General features: G+C 37.8%; 1 protein-coding gene across 1 annotated transcript; it reads left to right on the top strand.

Moving 5' to 3' along the window:
* Positions 1–613: 613 nt before the first annotated feature.
* On the top strand, positions 614–2,035 carry LOC116124901 (probable galacturonosyltransferase-like 3). The gene has a single exon (XM_031410660.1). It carries the CDS (start codon positions 808–810, stop codon positions 1,837–1,839), a length of 1,032 nt encoding a protein of 343 aa, XP_031266520.1. The 5' UTR covers positions 614–807; the 3' UTR covers positions 1,840–2,035.
* Positions 2,036–20,974: the final 18,939 nt, after the last annotated feature.

Here is a 20,974-nt window from a genome sequence, read left to right as displayed (position 1 = left end):
CTTCAATACTCTCATGTGAATTTTATATTGGACCATCTTTTATCCTCTACTTTCATTCTCACGCTACCGTCGATCATTGCGTTGATTTATGCTATTTTTCCTCCTAATGATATGAAAATTTAAAAACATTTTTTAAATTACTGTTTAGTACCTATTCAAACTTCTAATACATCAACTGGATTCATCATTTTAAATTTTGTAAACCAAATATCTTATAATACTGTTACTCTGTTAGAGAATGAAAAATCCTTGTCATTTTTAATTTTTTTTAAGTCAAGTCAATATATTCATATCGTTTTGAATTTTCATTTACCTTGCTGGCATTAACTAAAGGTCTTTTTAGGTATTATGTATAATATATTAAAATCTTTAAATAGTCAAAATTATTTATTAAAAACAAGAATTCCTTTTGAGACTAATAAATGCTAATTTATCATCTCCTCAAATTTTACGCATATATATTAATGAATCATAAATCATTCATCATTCTTTAAATTTAAATAGTAATAAAAACATGTGATGTATTGTACGGTTCCACAGATGCTCACGGTGTGATCAGCAGCACCAGATCATAACCTTACATATTCTTTAATGAACCTTGACAAAACTAAAGGACGCGTCAAGCCAGCCTGGCTTTCTTCCTCTCTCTCTCTCATTCTATCCTCTGGTCCCTTCTCTTCCACCGTAGTTCTAATTATTCGAATAATTAAAAATTAAAAACTAAACAAAAATGCCTGTCACAACTCCTTGTTAGTTAGCTCTTTTTTTTCCTCAAATCTCCAGAAATACTCCAAAAATTCTTACACTATGACACTCCAATTCCTCTCTCTTCTCTTCATTCTTTCAACAATTATTACCACGGCACTCTCAACTGACCTTCCGTTGTACAGAGAAGCACCGGCATTTCGAAACGGCGGAGAATGTCCCAAAATGGCATGGTCCTCACTACACAAAAAATCTCTCAATCCTTTGGATGTTATTCACCTAGCCATGACTCTCGATTCCACCTACCTCCGTGGCTCAGTCGCTGGCGTCTTCTCCGTACTCCAACACGCCACGTGTCCCGAAAACATCGTCTTCCACTTCATCAGCACTCAGCGCCAGCGCCCTGAGTTACGTCGCATCATCACCGCCACATTCCCGTACTTAAACTTCGAAATCTATAACTTTGACACCAATCTAGTCAAAGGAAAGATCTCGTATTCGATTCGTCAGGCGTTAGATCAGCCCTTGAATTACGCGAGAATTTACTTGGCTGATCTTTTACCGTCGGGCGTTGGCCGCATTATTTACTTTGACTCGGACCTTATAGTGGTTGATGACGTGGCGAAATTGTGGAGTATTAACTTAAGAGGACATGTGCTAGGTGCACCGGAGTACTGTCACGCTAACTTCACAAACTATTTCACGTCAAAGTTCTGGTCAAACCCGGCATTTGCGGGGAGTGTTAAAGGGAGAAAGCCTTGTTATTTTAATACGGGCGTGATGGTGATCGACTTACGGAAATGGAGAGAAGGAAAATACACAGAGAAATTGGAGTACTGGATGAGAATACAAAAGAAGTACAGGATATATGAGCTGGGGTCATTGCCTCCATTTTTGCTAGTGTTTGCTGGGGACGTTGAAGAAATTGAACACAGGTGGAACCAACATGGACTTGGCGGAGATAATCTTCAGGGGTTGTGTAGAAATCTTCACCCCGGTCCGGTTAGTTTGCTTCATTGGAGTGGTAAAGGTAAACCTTGGTTGAGAATTGACTCAAAGAATCCTTGTCCGTTAGATTACTTGTGGGCCCCTTATGATCTGTTTCGTCATAAGTCCTTGTTCTCTGATAGCTGATGAGAGTTTAATTAAGTGGCGTGATTAACGGTCGTTGATTTTCTTGAAAATGGATGGATTGGATGAAGTTTGGGATGGGGAACATTAGGTGGAACATGGAGATTCGATGATGATGATGATGTATGTATGCATGCATGTAAATGTAATGGGTTTGATTTTGATATAAAATAGTGGAAAGTAGGAAGTTTCAATCAGGTGGTTCTCCTTTCGCTTTTTTTGGCCAACATTATTTAATTAAAGTTTGTTTCTACTTTTTCTAGATTTATAAGTGGATTCTCTTCCCTATGTAAATTGCCATCGATAAATAATAATAAATTTTTTAATTGAACAGGATTTTCCCTTTTTAGTTACAATTTTTGTTCCATAAATGGTGGGGACATGTTATAGATAATGTTAGGAGGTTGGATACTATGGTCTTTTAAATAAAGTTATCCTAACTAATTTAGAATTGGTCAATGGCCTCACTTCTCCGGACCTCCTCGTTCAAGCTCTCTTTGAAGAAGAAGGGTAAAACAGTCTCTTAATTATTTTTTCCTCATAATTAAAGTGGATCAGTTTATTGACCTTATTATATATGCAAAAATGAAAACCCATGCTATCACTCAGATTACTTGGAGATGGAAAATGTTACATCGACGATCTCTTATGGTAAACTTTTTTTCACAATTTTGATGTGACAGTTTGCAATTGGTCAACTCGTAATGAGTCTCATCTGATAAATTACGATTGATCAATTATGAGCTGTCACGTCAGGGTTGTGAGAAAAATTTTGTAAGAAGAGGTTATGATTATAATATTACTTTTGGAGAATACAAGGTTTATAAATGACAATTAATGAATATTTAATAGTGAAAATCGGTTAAATTTAACTGAAAAAAAGGTACAAATATAATTTCATGGGTTTATTTTATTTTCTCACCTGAGATCACTTTATATTAGCTCGTTTGCTTTCTTCCAAAAGTATTAAATACTTTTATCAAAGAGTTTTTGATATTTTTAAAGGGGTTTTTTGACAATCATATATATATATATATATATGGTTCAATTCTAAGCAAGGAAAATGAAATAAACCCATAATCCTAGTTAGTAAAAACGCGTATAAAATACACGTATATGTATTTTGTAAAATTTGTCATATAATTCTGGTATAATAAAACTTTCTGTATAATTTACGAACTATTCGCGAATTATTGAAAAAAAAAAAAAAAAAAATCTCACCCCAAAACGACGTCGTTTTAGTGGGATTTTACTAAAAATTAAAAAGATCTCTCTTCTTCGGTTCTTCTTCAGCTCTTCACTTCTTCTTCCTTAGTTCGACTCTTCTTCTTCCTCAGTTCTTCTTCAGCTTTTCTTCTCAGTTCTTCAGGTTTCAGCTCTCCCTAAATTTCTTCTGACTCTCTCCATTTTCTTCAGAAAATTCCATCTCTAAATTTTTCCACACGAATTTAATTCAAGAACAATATAATATTTTTATTTTGCAGAAACAATTAACTCAAACTAAATCAATTTGATCTCTCTTCTTTGTCTCCCCTCTATTCCTCAATCTTCTTCTTTTACAGTTGCTCTTCTCTAACAATCGCACAATATCTTTTTGATTTCTAGATCTAAGAATTAAAACGGCAAAGCATAGTTACAGGCTTTAGCTAGGGTGGTTGGCCGCGACCGGAGACGGTAGATGTGCCTCTTGGTCGTGGTGATGATCCGTGCCAGGGGTGAACTTATCCATTGGGTAAAGCAAATGTGTGATGGGAAATCATTTTGGGAACCAATTTTGGGATATTTTGTAAATAGTTTCCGGCAATGAGATTGCTTTCTTGTTTTTGTAATGGGATTTAAGTAAACCGCTGCCTTGGGTTTGCTTTGTGGCGAATTCTAGTAAATTTGTGGTGGATTATGGTGGGTTGTGGACCTATGGTAGATTTGTTGCGGATTATGGCACATTACGGTGGATTGTGGCGCTGCCAGGACTTATTGTTGTTTATGTAATCGTGAGATTTTGTTATAATGATAGTTTGAATCTTGGTTGTATTATTTGTATTTTTATTTGTTTGGAGTGTTAAACAATCCAAAGAAATAATAAAAAGAGGAGGCTAGGATTTCATTGATATTGCACAATTCAATTGAATACAAAAAAAAAAAGTATGATTTAACCTAATACAAAGATATATATATATATATATAATATATATTATATATAATATATATATATAAATATATATATATATATATATATATATATTAAGCTAAATAAAGGAAATAATGAAAAGACAAATCTACCCTTAATAAACAATAAAACAAAATAACCCATATTTCTAACATCTCCCCTCAAACTCACGATGCGGCGGCTACAAGCATCGAGAGTTTGCCAACTAGAAAACGAAAACGGGAATAGAATGCGACTGGTAAAGAAATCTGCAATCTGCAAAGAAGAAGAAACAAAGGGCAAGGTAATGTGTCATGCTTGAGATGATGACGAGTAAGGTGACAATCGATCTCAATGTGCTTAGTTCGTTCATGAAAAACCGAGTTGTGAGCAATCTGAATAGAACTCTGGTTGTCACAATAAATAAGAGTGGATGAGAAAAAGAAACGCCCATATCTGCAAGTAACCAACGTAACCAAACAATCTCTTTGGTAGTAGATGCCATAGCACGATATTCTGCTTCGGTTGAAGATTGAGAAACAATGGATTGTTTCTTGCTCTTCCAAGAATAAGAGAATCACCCAAAAGATACAGAAACCAGTAACAGACTTGCGATCTGTGGGATCACTGCCATGATCAGCATCAGAGTATGCACGCAGCTCCAAGGAAGAGGTGGATGGAAGTAAAAGACTCTGAAAGACTGTACCCCGAAGATACCGCAAAATACGAAGAACAGCTGCCCAATGAACTGTAGTAGGAGAAGCAACAAACTGGCTAACAACATGAACAACATATGCAATATCTGACGAGTAATAGTGAGATATACCAAACTCCCAATAACAGTATGGTATAAAGTAGGATCTGACAAAGGTAAACCATCAGAAGAAGAATATTTTGCATTAACCTCAATCGGAGTATCGACAGTTTATACAGTAAGTCTAGCCCGTTCAAGAATATCTGCAACATATTTCGACTGAGAGAGAGTAACCTCTAGGTGAGTAGGCTACCTCAATACCCAAGAAATATCGTAGAGAACCCAAATCCTTCATTTCAAACTGTTGAGCTAACTTTGTCTTCAAAACTGAATACCATCAATTCATCACCAGTAATAATCATGTCATCAACATATAAAGAAAATGATACGACCTGCATCAGTGCACTTAACAAAAGAGCAGAATCATGACTACTAGAAGCAAATCCAAGGGAAGAGATCACAATAGAAAATTTCTCAAACCAAGCACGAGGTGCTTGTTTAAGACCATATAACGCTTTCTTCAGCTTGCAAACATACCCAGAATCATGTGAAACACCAGGAGGGGCCGCCATATAAACTTCTTCTTGAAGATCTCTATTCAAGAATGCATTTTTAACATCAAGTTGAGAGATATGCCATTGACGAACTGAAGCTACTGCAATAGAGTACGAATAGTAGTCATTTTTGCAACAGGAGCAAATGTCTCCTCTAATCCATACCATACTGTTGAGAGTACCCTTTTGCAACCAGCCTAGCTTTGTATCGCTCAATAGATCCATCAGAATTAGTCTTGATCTTATACACCCAACGACAACAACAACAGTCTTACCAGGAGGTAGAGGAACAAATCCAAGTACCTGTCTATGCAAAGCAGAAAGTTCCTCATCCATAGCTTGCTGCCAAAGAGGATCAAGAATTGCCTCTTTATAGGAGAGGGCTCAGAGAGACAATGAATAAATGCTAAAAAAGAAGCAAAAAATGAAGAATAACAAGAATAAGCAAAATCTGGTAACTTTGTGGACTACGAATGCGTATGGATTGACGTAGAGGTGGATCCACAATCTCAGACGAAGCTTGAGTGACCATAGGAGAAGAGGGAGCTTCAGGTGTGCTAGAGAGTAAAGTGTCAGTACCTGCAGAATGATCAGTACTAGGAACCTGAGATGACAAACTATCAGAATCCTCAGAAAAAGAATCTATACGAATTAGATCAGATCTAGTCAGGTATGAGTAGTGGATGGAATAGAAAAGAAAGGTATATGCTCAAGAAAAACAACATGATGAGACACATAAAGTTTCTGAGTTATTGGATCAAAACAACGATACCCCTTTTTACCTTCACCATAACCAAGAAAGACACAAATAACAGATCGAGAGGACAACTTGCTGCGTTCTACATGAGGACGAAGAACAAAACAAGTACAACCAAAAACTTTAAAGGAAGAATAATCAGGGGCATACCTATACAACTTTTCGAAAGAGAAAAACCTGAAATATGAGAAGATGGAATTGTATTAATCAAACCTATAGCAGTAAGAACAGCTTCACCCCAAAACACACTAGGAACAGAGGAAGACAATAAGAGAGAACGAGCGTTTCAACAATGTGCCTATGTTTTCTTCAGTCACACCATTTTGCTCAGGAGTATCTGTACATGGGTTTGGTGAACAGTTCCACCTAATGCAAGAACTCACAAAGTTTATTAGAAGTGTATTCCCCACCCAAATCACACCTAAAACATTTGATAATAGCAGAATGTTGAGTTTTGACAAGAGCTCGAAAGGCTGTATATATCTCAAAAAATTCAGAACGATGTTTCATTAAATAAACCAACAATAACGAGTATGATCATCAAAAAGAAACATAATACGAGACCCTCCTTTTGTGGCAATAGGAGAAGGTCCCCATACATCAGAATGAATCAAATCAATGAGAAGAAGAAACAGAAATACTTCGATTAAAAGGTAAAGCTGAAAATTTTGCCAGTTTACATCCACTACAATCAGAAATATCACAAGTTTGCAAATTTCCTAAAGCCCCTATGGATGCCAAAATCTCAAACGAGAAGACGAAACATGACCAAACGAGAATGCCATAAATAAAACTAGAAGAAGAAGGACTCAAACGAAAAGAAGACAAATCAACACCAGTAGCGGCAGCATCAGCACTAGTAGCGGCAGCATCAGCACTAGTAGCAGCAGCAGCAACTGGCACTTTTAACTCATCAAAATATATAGTCCCCCCTTCCTATGGCCTGTCCCAATCAGCTTCTGAGACTGTAGATCCTGCACATAACAAGAAGAAGAGGAAAAGGTGACTAAATTACCAGAATCACATAACTGACCAATAGAACAAGATTTAATGTAAGTTTTGGAATATGATAAACATTAGAGAGAGACAAGTGAGGTGTGACAACAGAACCACACCTGCTAAAGGCATAGGAGTGCCATCAGCAGTCATGACAGGAATAGAAGACGAAGGGGACACAGAAAAAAAGATGAAGAATCTGGAGACATATGATGTGAAGCACCAGAATCCAAAACCCATACAGAATGTGACATACCTGAAGAACTATGAGGTAACTGACCTACGGAAGAAGAAGCAGACATAGCTTGTGGCTGTAAGGAGAGAAACTTCTGAAATTGCTCAGCCAGAGTACTAGGATTGGTGAAAGGACCTGATGAAACTACTGCTGCAGTATTAGACTGTGGTGGTTTGTAACCCTGAGGTGGTTTATGAGCATTAGATTGTAACTGGTTGCCAGGCTTCCAAGCTTGAGATTGCTGCTGCGATTGATTCTGCTGTCTCAACTTAGGACACTGAGCCTTCCAATGACCTTTTTGCTTACAGAAACTGCACTCGTCGAAGGCAACCCTTGTGTAAGGTTTATTTGATTATTAAAGACTGGCTTCGAAGGTAGCTGAACACAGAATGATTAGAAGTCGAAGCAGAAAGAATTCCCTTTTCAGAATGAGACTTAAGACGTATTTCTTCAGCCAATAACTCACTGACAACTGAGTCAACAGAAGGCATTGGAGAACGATGCACAAATTGAACCTCTAAGTCCTTCAAAATCACTACAAGTGCCATTAAAAACTGTACCAACCGTTGCTGCTCCCTATGAGCAATATAGGCACCACATGCTTTTAATTGCAGATTCTGTAAGAGCGAATTGATCCCAAAGATCTGTCATAGCAGAATAAAACTCATGACACTCATATTCTTCTGCTGAAGAGCTCGTATGTCATTCTCCAATTGATACTGCTTTGTAAAATTTGACTGAGTAATAACCTTTGTAGATGATCCCAAACCTCTTTTGCTGTCTCATACTTCGCTAACTGTGTACCTATGGAATGCCCAACAGAATTATTAATCCAAGTATAATTTTTGCATTGTTTGCTTCCCAGGCATCTATCAAAGCATCATAACCCTCTTCAGTTATGTTAGGTTTCACAGAAGTTCCACTAACATATCCCCACATCTTTTTACCCTTAAGAAAATTTCTCATCACATAACTCCAATACGAATAATTCTTGTCATCTAACCTCACACTTACAGACTGAAGCGAATCGTCTCTTTCAGTAGCCATATTCAAAAAAACAAAGAAACCAGAATGCAAAAGAAAGGAAAACGAAATACCAGATTGCCGAAATTGAATGAATACCAATGAAATATCAGATTGCAGAAACTGAACGAATACCCTCTCCAAAAATTACATATGAGATGAGCGCAAGCTGTGTTTAAGATTAAGCCTCGTCCCATGAAACTTTGCTCTGATACCATGTTAAACAATCCAAAGAAAATAATAAAAAGAAGAGGCTAGGGTTTCATTGATATTGCACAATTCAATTGAATACAAAAAAAAATTATGATTTAACCTAAATACAAAGATATATATATAAGCTAAACAAAGGAAATAATGAAAAGATAAATCTACCCTTAATAAACAATAAAACAAAATAACCCATATTTCTTAACATGGAGCTCTTATTCGACTTTGAATTTTGGTTTTGTTATGACTTATGTGTTTGATTTGACACTATAGTTGAATCTTGGTTAAATATTGTGTTTGAGTCTAGAGACTATAATTTGAATATCAGTTATATTTATATATTATGTATTTGTGTTATTGGTTAATTGAATACTTTGTATTTGAAATGTTATATTGATTTTAACCAGGTAGTCTATAAAAGTGTTAAAACTAAGATTGATATTGCCGTATTTTTTAAAACGTATTATTGATAATGCATTGTATTAAACCCGTACTGTATTTTTTCCGTATCCGAATTTTATGGTCGAATTTTTATAAACGTATTTTTCACCATTTGTCGTATTATATCCGTAAAATTTTCGTACCGTTTTTTTGCCGTACCCGTATTTACTAACTAGGCCCATGATTTCAAAAGCAAAAATAAATTATATTATAAACAAAAAAATGAAAGTCAAACATTAAAATAAGTGCCCAATAAAAAATTACATATGAGATGAGCAAACGACATTTTCCCACCGGAGGTTTAGCGAAATCGCAAGTTTATACCCTTAGTTGTATTTATTCTAAATTTTCATCCTTAAACTAACATTGTAAGTTAATTTAGAATTCTGACTTGTGCTATAACTATTTTGCCCTTCACTTTTGATTTCACCCTACCCAGCCACCATCACCATCACCATCACCATTCAGCCACCACCACCACCACCACCACCACCCACCAAACCAACCTAACCATCGTTCAGGCCCGATTTGACTTGATTTCCGTGCCAATTGACCAATCCAACACCACCATCAAGGTCCTCTCATCTCTTTCTCCAAAACCCCTCTCATCTTCGACTGCGTGTTGCCATCATTCGTCGACCACCATAATTTTTTTGTCCGTGTGCTTCAACCAAAATTCGATCTCTCTTGGCGCTGAAAATCAACCCCATTACCACCAATAGCTTCATCGCCATCCTACCTCAAAAATCCCTAACAACCTCGATCTTGGTTGCCTGTCATTTGCTGTCAGTCACTCCCCTCAGGATTTTGCAATTTTGGTGAAAATTAGGTTTAATTGGAGGTCGATTCAAGGTTTTACAAGGAGTTTGTGGGTTTGTGATTGATTGGAGGTTGATTATGCTTGTTTTCGAAGTGTTTATGTGTTGTTTTTTTAGGTTGGATTGATTTCAGGTGGGTTTGTAATGGGGTGGTTTGGTTGCAAATTGCAGCAGGTGGCAGCCAACGATCAGGAAGCAACAGTGGTCAGTTTCAATAAACAAGGGAGGATAAGAACTTAAGTTGAGAATATAAGGGAAATGTGATGTCTACGGTATTATATATATATGGGTATTGCTGTCAATCCGCAAATTGGGTGGTCATTTTGGAACCTGGAAAGAGTTTAGCATGTCACACCTAGGGGTGATCGGTTCTGGGCACCCTGCATTTTTTGAAGAAATCGAAACCAGAACCAAAACTGACGGTTCCTGAAATTTGGAACAACAATCAGAACCGATGGTTCCGGTTCCTGGGTGCCCAAAATCAGAACCTGTAACAATGGTTCCAGTTCCGGGTACCTTAGAAAATTACATTTACCCCCTAAAAGTTTATAAAATGACAAAAAAACCCTCAAAAACATACAAATACCACCCCCCTGAAAGAAAACCATGAAGAGGTGGCGGAAAATGTAGATTGAAAGCATGAAAGGGTTGGATTAATAGGATTCAAAAAATTTTCAAACAAAGCTTGAAAACATTATACCTTCTCCTTTGCTTAAGGTTGATGAAGCCAAGATTCAAAAGTATGAATCCTCCACACTTTAACACCACCTTGAGAGAGTGAGAGAGTGGTCGAACCCTAAGAGAGAGAGATTGTTTTTCTTTGAGTGAACAAAATGAAAAACTTGACCTAAAATGCAACCATTTGCATTTATATATACATGGGCCATTTTGTAATTAGTTATTTTTCACTTGTATGCCCCAATAAAATCTTATTTTAAAAGGAGCCCAAGTATTTATTAATTTGCCCTTTGAATAATCAATATTATTCAAGGGCCCATTTAAACTAAACTAGTTTACATTAACAACCCATAAGTTTACCCTTTTGCCCTTTAACTATTAAAAGGTTATTTTAGTTCATCTCATTTATCTTAATGCTTTAAGATATAATAATTAAATACAATTAATTATTGCTTGACCATTTTAACCCTTAAAATGTCACAAATAATTTTCTATGTAACTATTACCATAAAAATCGTGTTATTACCCTTGGAAGGTGCTAGCCCCCTTCAGATAATCATTTCTCTCTCTTATCCTTTTCTAACTTCTCAAGGCTATTGGTGTGATCATGTAGGCCACCGTGGATTAGTCGTGAGCTGGTTCTGGATGAATTCTGAAAACCTATCCAGAGGCCCAACGACTATGGTAACATCTAGTAATGTGCCATAATCCTTAAACCACGATGAAGAAATACTTCATCGAACCCATTCCAGATCATATGTACCATGCAGGTAAAGTCCCTCTATTGATATATCTTGATCGAGTACGGATTTATGGAACGTCAAAATCCTAAACTCAATCTTTTATCGAATCGTCGATCAATATGTCCGGAACTCGTCATCACGAACTTGCTTTCGTATGACAAATAATAGACTCTGGCCAGAGATTTCAATTTCTGACATTTATCGACATTTGTCCAGGAACTTGAATCCAGATGGAGTCAGTGGTACTACTGATCCTATATTTTCGAGTCAATGGATCATTTCTTGACCATCGTTTGTTTCCGCATATGAACAACAGATGACCAATTAGGCTTTATCATGCGAAACATGACTAGTCTCGTATTTATACACCGTATGAACCATACGCATCTGTATCGGATCCGACCACAATGTCTCAAGTCAAAGGACTACATCGTGCACTGATATAATCAAATGATAAATCATTGACTACATGCTTTTCCAAATGATTTGTCGTTATTTGGTCACGTTCGAAAAACAGTTCACCAATTGCTAATCCATACTAATGCCCCAGTGACATGACTATCATCGTCATCCGTACTTATATCAACTATGATATCTTTCGGAAACATCCAGTATGCCTACTATGCAATATAGTTGCCCAAATTATATTGCTTCCATAGGGAACCTTTTTGATAATTCATTTACCAATTAAATAAATCATCTGGACAATTCATATACATACTTTATTTTAAATGCATGATTGAATAAAGGAAGCAATTTATATATATGAATTGAAGAACTCTTTCTTATATTATTTATGATATATTGATTACAAGAAAATGCTATGAAACCGACAACACGAATGGTTTCTAGGCATACACTAATATATACTAACAACCAACACAACCACCAACCCGCCCGCCCCCCCCCCCCCCCCCCCCCCCCCCCCCAACCTACACTTGTTTAAAAAAAAAAAATGACAAAACATTATAAAGCCTTCAGGCATTCCAACTCCAATTCTAACTTTATGGAAACTAAGAATTTCACATTACAAATTACAATAATCCATTGAAAAATCACAAATTCAACTTCAAAAGAATTTAAAGTACATATAATGTTTATATATCTTTATAACAAAGATGGTTCCAGTTCTAGTTCCTGACTACAGGAATTGAAACCAAAATCGCACAATGTCGGTTTTAGATTTTTGAATTAGAACCTACTTGTTGACAGTCGGTTCCGATTAGGAACCAGAACTAAACCCCTAGTACTCGCCAGTTCTGGTTTCGATCGATTCTTTTGAACACTCATACTCGCACCAACATAGTTTAGAATTTTGATTAGGCATGGGCCTTAGCTAAACCGAGGCCGAATCAAGAGTAGGCCATCAAAAATTAATTTAAAAAAGACAAAAATAAAAATACAAATTACAAGGATATTGTTAGGGCCAAAAAATGCCCTCGGCTTCAATAGGACCAAAGATGAGGACACCTTCAACAAAGCTTGGAGCTGTGGCCCAACATCGATTGGGCCTACAATAGAGTTCGCATATTGGTTCCGCTCATTACACCTACCATGTTGCTCACTGCCTAAGCCCAATCAATAAAGGCCCCGATTCGTTTAGGCCTCATTATCAGCTTGTCTGGGCCTAGGCCCATTGATTCAAGATCACCTATTGGACTTAGGGTTTACTTAGACCCAAGGTTGCCTACTTCCTATTTCAGTACTATCTGGATTCTACTGAAGAGATCTATTACTATCATAATCGGTTTGAGATCTGCATCTTAGACCAACTAGGACTCCTTTTCCCACATAGGTAAGGAAGTCAAAGACTCTTTTTTTTTACTAAACCTCAACACCCTAAGACTCGAAGATCCTACAGTTGCTATTTGAATAAGAGGCCAGTCTTCTCGTAGAGGAGGACATTACACTTTCTAACCCCGTAGTTCCCACTCTTGAGAACTTTCCATCACAGTTGTAGTTATAGTCTCCGAATAAACTTTTGGTAACTTTCTCTTTCCCCAACCCTCACTAAATTAGCCTCATTCAGCCTTGCTGACTTGAGCGTCGGAGTGCCTACAGCAAACACCACCCCGATGTTTTTCGTTCGTTTCACGCTTGTTTTCTTGCGTGTGCAGGTACAATAGATTGCTGGTGGCCTCAACCTCATGGGATTAGACCTTATTTTCGTAACGGTAGATTTTTTACATCTACAGTTTGGCGCCCATTATAGGGCATCTAGCAATCATTAATCTTTCAAACCCTGCTTCGCAAGGAAACTCCCTATGGCTGAAAATTCAGATAACACCAATCTTGGTCTTGAGGCTAGACTCGAAGCTCTGACTGCTCTTATGCAACAACACTCAGATAAGGTGACAGCACTGGAAGCCAAGAATGCCGCCATCCGGACTAGGGATGTATACAAGCTGAGCTAACCCGAGTATCTCGGTACTCGAGCTCGATTCGTGATGAACAGTAATGAGGTCGAGCTCGTGGGTATTAAGGTGTGCTCGAGCTTGAGCCTGATCGAGCTCGAAAACTGTTCGTGAACCAAAAAAATGTTGTAGATCTAATTCATCTGAAGGCAAAACTCGCCCATAATTCAACATAATCTTCAATTTCCAACACCAACAATCTTCCAAAACATAAAATGAAATGACAAGTTTAAAGTTGTTGGATGAAATATGCATTACAATTGTTTGATATATTTGTTGGATGTACATATGTAATATGCATTTCTTGCACAAACACAAGTGTACAACTACAAAAGGGTAGACACTAGACACTTAGACAATACACTTCATGAAGCTCTGTACAAACACATGAAGCTATATACAAACCAAAAGTACACTCCATGAAGCTATGTGCCTATGTCCAAACACATAAAGCTATATACAAACACAAAAATACACTCCATGAAGCTATATACAAACACAAAAGTATACTCCATAAAGCTATATACAAAGACAAAAGAGCAGAAAACTAAAGCAAGAAATATAAACTTTGGGACAGCAAAATTCGAGAAGACCAGGAGAGAAAAACCCAAAGCCACCCAAAGCCAGGCCTCCCACGATCCCACTTGCAAAGTGTAAATACAAAGGAAACAAATAGTTTGCAAGTCAAATGTTTGCAATTCACCATTCACCAAATCAAAATCAACACAACAATCACCATTCACCAAATCAAAATCAACACAACAACATCACAATATTCCTCTAATACAAACCCCAAGCTTCACCTGCAAAAGATCACTCACAAACAACCACCCAGATCACTATGAAATTCCAATAGTCAATAACCCAGAATTTCCAGTCACACCAAAACAGTTTAATCACTTCAAAACAATTGAAAAACACAAACAATACTGAATAATCTCAATATCTATATTGAATAACCAGGTTCTCTGCATAGAAATTAAAAAAACTACAAAAGTGCTATATATTTACAAATGAAGAGATAGGAAGGGTAATCTCCAGTGGTTCCTCATCCGTCTAAAACATATATAGGAAAAAATTAGAAAGTTTAACGTTAGAGTAAAAGAAAATAATATTCAAAATAAACGAGACATAAAAACAGTAATAATTTAAGGGTTAATTGAACTTACTTCATCAATCTTCATTAGTCCGAGGAGATTGCGACACCAATCACCTCCACATAGTAGTGCTTGCACTGTGTCCGGAGACAGCTGAGATCGGTAATCGTCAATAACTCTACTTCCCGCACTAAAGGTAGCCTCCGAAGCCATCGTGCTAATAGGAACGACAAGTATATCACGAGCCATCTTACATAACACTGGATATTTCAAACTATTTGCTTGCCACCACTTTAAAGCATCGAACGTCTCATAATCCACCTGACACTTATAACATGGCTCTTCGAAATAAGAATCTAACTCTGATTTTTTCGAGGCAACAGTTTGAATTACGTCCACATAATTCATTAAATCCGACCAACCAGAAGAGTCATCATCTGCATTCGTCCCACTCCCACTCCCATTCCCCCTACCTTGCCTGGTTGCAGGCATATGTCGATCAGCAGATGATTGACTATCGGCCACATATTCCCTGTACAACTCGTATAAGGCATCCTGAACTGTTGTAGAATGAACCCGTGCTTCAAGATTACCATAAATCTTGGGGAAAGCATAGTCCAACACTCTCATTTTGCACTTAGGGTCCAGAATAGCAGCTATAGCTATCAACAAATTGCACTCCCTCCAATATTTATCAAATTTCCCTTTCATCTTCCTCACCATGGTCCTAACAAATTCATTTTCATCCTTAGCTTGTTTATCCAACAAAACTTTCACCTTACAAAGCTCGGCAAGAAATCTATTTGATGTTGGATATTCAGACCCTGAAATGATGTTAGTGGTAACATTGAAAACCTTCAAAATTTCACAAACTCTCTGCATTTTATCCCAATCTTCATCAAGGGGACAAGAAGTGAAATGCTGGTCTCTTTCATAGTATCTTGGAAATTCTCTTTGGAATTTTAGTGCAGTTGTCAACATCTCATAAGTTGAGTTCCACCTCGTTTTACAATCCAATATCAACTTTCTGTGAGGCAACTGCAATTGCTGCACAATTTCTGAAAAGATTTGTAGTCTAATCTCCGATTGATTGATGTAGTAGACACTATCACAAATGTCTTTGATAATGTGCCTAATCTGATTAAGACCATCTTACACCATTATATTTAATATGTGGGCGTAACATGTAACATGAAACATCTTTCCCCCGCAAAGAAGCTTCTTGGTTACAGAAAAGTTTTCCTTTATAACCTTGATTGCCAAGTCATTAGTGGATGCATTAGCAACTAATATCGTGAAGACTTTGTTCTCAATTTCCCATTCCCGTAAACAGTTAAATATGATATCAGCAATCTAGACACCACCACGAGGAGGCGGTAAACGAACAAAACTGAGCACACATTTGTTCAACCTCTAATTAGTATCTATCCAATGCCCCATCACAACCATGTACTTAAGTTTCTGATTACTTGAATTTCATAGATCAGTAGTCAAACTAATTCTATCAATATTCTTCAAAACAGCCTTCAACCTCTTATTTTCCATTTCATACACCTTCACACAATCATTTTTACTTGTGAAGCGTGATATTTTTTCCCAACCAGGTGTCACATATTTTAGCAAATTATTAAAACCCTCTTGCTCGACAACTCTGAATTAGTGCTCATGCATAAGCAGCCATTGCGCTACTAGTTCCCTCATCCGAGCCATCTCAAACGTCCTACCTATAAGAGGCGGCAACGAACTACCTGCTGCCATTGCATCTGCAGCTAGAAAGTTCAATTGTTGTTGTTGATTATTGAAAACCCTTCGCCTTAGACACCCTTTCAAATGTCTAGCAAATTGAGTTGTGCTTCCAGTTGCATTAATGGACAATTTGGCCTTACAATGGATGCATTCTGCCTTTTTCGTATTGTTGGGTTGAAGAACCTCTCTAAATTCTGCCCATATAGGAGATGTCTTCGCTTTTTTCTTCCTTTGGAATGAGTTATCAGCATCATCATTTTCTTCTTCAACAGCTAGACTAGTACCACAAGTTGCACTTACAGTTGGATCCGGATTACTTCTTGGGGTTTGAACTGGTGAACTTGAGTCAATCAATGTGGGTCGGCTACTAGATGAGCCTTTCATACCTATAATTGAAGAATAAAGCAACTATTAGCATTTGTATGAAATATAAAAATCAAGCAACTATATATGTAATTGAATGCATTTCAACCTATTAAAGTACAAGAATAGTGTGACTATGTGAGTGTAACTATGTAATGTGACTGATAGTGATAGGAACCCTGATTGTTTCCACTTCCAGAACACATAAATTCACTTAAAGATGTAATAAACATGTACAACATTTGTTTAAATAATTAAAAAAGATTACTTGACAAATATGCCGATTATTATATCAGCTTATATGAAATAATTTGTATAAATAGTTTATATATGTAGTATCACTCAATTAATTAATATTGAACTGCAGGATCAACAGATTTAGTGTGCAATATTCTATGAAACAAGCTCTATTTATTACTGTAGAACAATCTGCCAAACCTAATATCTATGTAAATTTTATGCAATAATGGGAAAGAATGTCTCAGGTCTTACACTAACTTTTATTAAAAGGTGTTGTTATGATTGATACTGCTAAAGTTGTAGTACCTATATGGTTTTAATGAAGGTTCGCCAACATTCCAGAAAACCTGATCTATGTTTCTATAAACACAATAGCCAATAATTCATCACTTGTAATTACATATTCAAGAAAACTACAATGCATGGGACCACATAACGCATCTCTGAAGGCTTATTTTTCATCTCTTAGTATAACCACTTATGAAATAATTGTAAAATTTCAATATGATAAACTTAATGAAAGATGCTAAACTAACATGATAGCAATAAGATTAAGTGGGTAGCTAAGTACATACAAATGCAAACTAGATCAAACAAGGCATGCCTAATTCATAACTTACGCAAAAAACAACACACAATGAGTACAACTAATTTAACATAATGAGCAAAACAAATTAATAAGCAAGATGAGAACCCCAACTGTACAACCCGTAAGAAGATGGCTAGAAACAAAATGCTATGCAACAATGACATAAAGACAAGAGGAAGTATAAATGTCAAGGATATCTTATAAATCACTGCACAAGATTTATAAGATTTCCAATACTGCATACCTAGTTCATCGGGGATCTAACAAATAACTCGACACAATATTAAGCTCTTGCAGACAGGAAATCTCTGGTAAATAGACAACCAAGGACTAGAACCTCAGGCTCCATCACCCATACGCATTCTTAATTACCCAAAATAGCTTATATGTAAGACTGTTAAAATTGTAAGTGTAATTTCAACCAATTCCTCTTCATTTATGGTTTAAGTACTTTTAAGTTTTAAGATTGTGTGAGGTCAAAATCTATACAAAATAACATTTTCTTTACAATCTCATCAATTATTATTTGAAGTCCAGATTGTATGAAAGTTTGGTTCCTAATAATGGGCAAAGACTAGGAAATAAATAGAAGAAAAAATATTACCTACAACATTCAACATTCAACATGATATCTGATATTAATCTTGAGAACAATAACTATTGCAATTTATGTAATTACCTGGAACCAAATCATTGGTCAGGAGCTTTAGTATGATGGAGATGACGGTGACAGTGAATGGCAGCGGAGAAGTTGTTGACGACGGCGGCGTGACTCGTGAGTGACTGATTTACAAAATGGCAGCAAATGGGATGTTTGGGTATTTTAGAGCTAAGGAAGCGATTGGACTATTGGAGAGTGGAGATGACTGTGATGGTGAATGGCAGTGGCTGAGTTGTCGTTGACAACGACATAAGGGAGAGATGGGAATTAGAGTTAGGGTTGAATGAAAAATCCCAAATGGGTTTATCGTTTTTGTTTGAATTGTAAATGGGTGTTGTTTGTCATTTTTACAACTTAAAAATAAAACAAAGTTTGAAATCTTGCAAATTGGCCCTTAGAACTCGTTTAAGCTCGCGAGCCTGACAAGCCAAGCTCAGCCCGGATCGAACTTGGCTTGATACTGTTCACGAGCCACTCGAGCTCGAGCTCGACTCGACTGGCTTAGAGTCGAATTCGAACTTTCGACGAGCTAAGCTCGAATAGCTCGCGAGCTACTCAACTCGTGTCTCATCCCTAATCTGGACCGAAAACGCTTCCATCTGGGTCGAAAACCAGTTCTTGAAAGAAAAGGTGAGTCAATTTTATGACCTTGAGCTTCAGCCTTGTCAGGTACAACCCAATCGTTTACGCGCATAGATTCTGTCCATGCAGCCTCTCTAGACTCCAGATCATAGACTTACCGCCTCAGATACTAGATAACGTCAACTCTATTAAACGCTAGTGGACGATTAAGCCCAGAATCCAATTAAGCGAGGACTGCCAACAGACCCACTCCAAGCACGAAATCAAGACATCCAAGTAATAGAAAGCCCACCGCAACAAGAGCCACCCATCATTACCATCCCGCCTCATCTCCAATCAATCATTCCTACCCAAACCCCACTCGGCTCGACTCGCCCTCGCAGGTCGAGCGGGCTCCCTCACCTTTAATCTACCCCGCTCGAGTCCATCTATCCCCACGGACTGAGTGACTCCCAAATAACCCCTCTCACCATCCATGCAGGCCAAAACACCTGATCAGTCACAATGGGAACCATCCAACCTGTGAGAATGAATGGAGATCCAAATTACCAAGCGGCACACAATGGAACGATTCACCAAACTACCCCACATGACTTGACCCAACGAAACATGTCGAGTGCGAGTCATATGACAAACCAAGCCAACCAAGTCGACTTGGTGGCCTCCGCCTCGCCCATGGAGCAAATATTGGCCAAAAGATTGATCGACATAGAGGTAATGATGAGGCATATACCTGGAGTGCCAATCCCAACCAAAAAGAGTCAACCTCACAGCTATACAGATTCACCTTTTGTGGATGCAATTGCACTAGCCGAGATGCCACACAAATTCACCATCCCCAGTATGAAGCCTTACGAAGACACAACTGACTCGGATGACCATATAGCCTCATACAAGCAGTGGATGTTTGCCGCCTCAATACTTAAACGTTGAGGGAAGCCTGCATGTGTAAAAGCTTCGGCTCTAGCCTCTTTGGACCAGCCCTTCAATGGTACACTAACCTTCCAAACAACTCAATCAGCTCATTCGTCCAGCTCACTAACACTTTCGTTGAATAATTCGCCAACAGCAAGAAACTCGAGAAGTTGTCAGCCGACCTATACAGAGTCTACCAGAAGATGGGGGAGCCGCTAAGAGAGTACGTAAGCAGATTTAATAAAGAAAAAATCTCCATCCCACCCTATAATCTAGAGACAGCGGTAGGTGCTTTCAGAAATGGTTTCCTCTCAGATGGAGAACTATACAAAGACCTAACAAAACTTAGCTACACCATAATGGAAGACACCCTAACAAGAGCAGTGATCCAAATCATATGGGAGGAAGACGAGGCAAACCAAATGAGGCATGCTAGATATGATGACCGTCACCAAAGGTGGAGTGAAAGAAGGCCAGAGTCCAGATCGTTTGAGCCCTGTTATCAACCCTTGCCCCACAATCTAAGCAGAATAAAAAAACCATATGATAGCCAGCCAACCAGAGCCACAAACAGGCAATCTAGATAAAACCAATTCAAGATTCCAAAGTACAACCTCAACTTGAACTAGTTCAGGCCATGGCAATCATAAAAGGGATGTGACTTATCGTGAAGTGGCCAGCCAACCACAATCCTGACGTAAAGAGGGACACGACCAAGTGGTGCGAATTTCATGGCGACATGGCCATAACACTACCGATTTCATTGCCCTAAGATTGAAAGTTGCAGCATTATTGAAGAAGGGCCATCTCTAGGACTAGTTGACAGATAAAGGGAAGAATACAGTCACCCAGAGAAGCTCGAAAGAAACATCTCCCCCTCCACGAAAATCGACATCAAAGGGGTTCTACTCCATTATCTCTGGAGGGTCAGAAATCAGTGGGGTGAGTTATTTCTCAGCCAAGCAATGCGCTCGAGCCAGCTATCACCTAGAAGTCCGGTCCATCCATCCATCCCCTCTGTCGCATACCAACCAGATTATTAGTTTGAAGATGATGAGCCAACTATCTTAGTCGCCCCTCATCACGATACTTTGGTCATCTCCCTCCAGATCGCCAACATCCTAGTCAAGAGAGTATTTGTAGACGGGGGATCCTCAGCAAACATCATCTTCCTTGAAG

Source organism: Pistacia vera, unplaced genomic scaffold, assembly GCF_008641045.1.
Source record: "Pistacia vera cultivar Batoury unplaced genomic scaffold, PisVer_v2 Contig1579, whole genome shotgun sequence".
In the NCBI taxonomy this organism is placed as follows: Eukaryota; Viridiplantae; Streptophyta; class Magnoliopsida; order Sapindales; family Anacardiaceae; genus Pistacia; species Pistacia vera.
The sequence above is the reverse complement of the archived record's forward strand: the minus strand, read 5'-3'. Positions and strand labels throughout refer to the sequence as shown.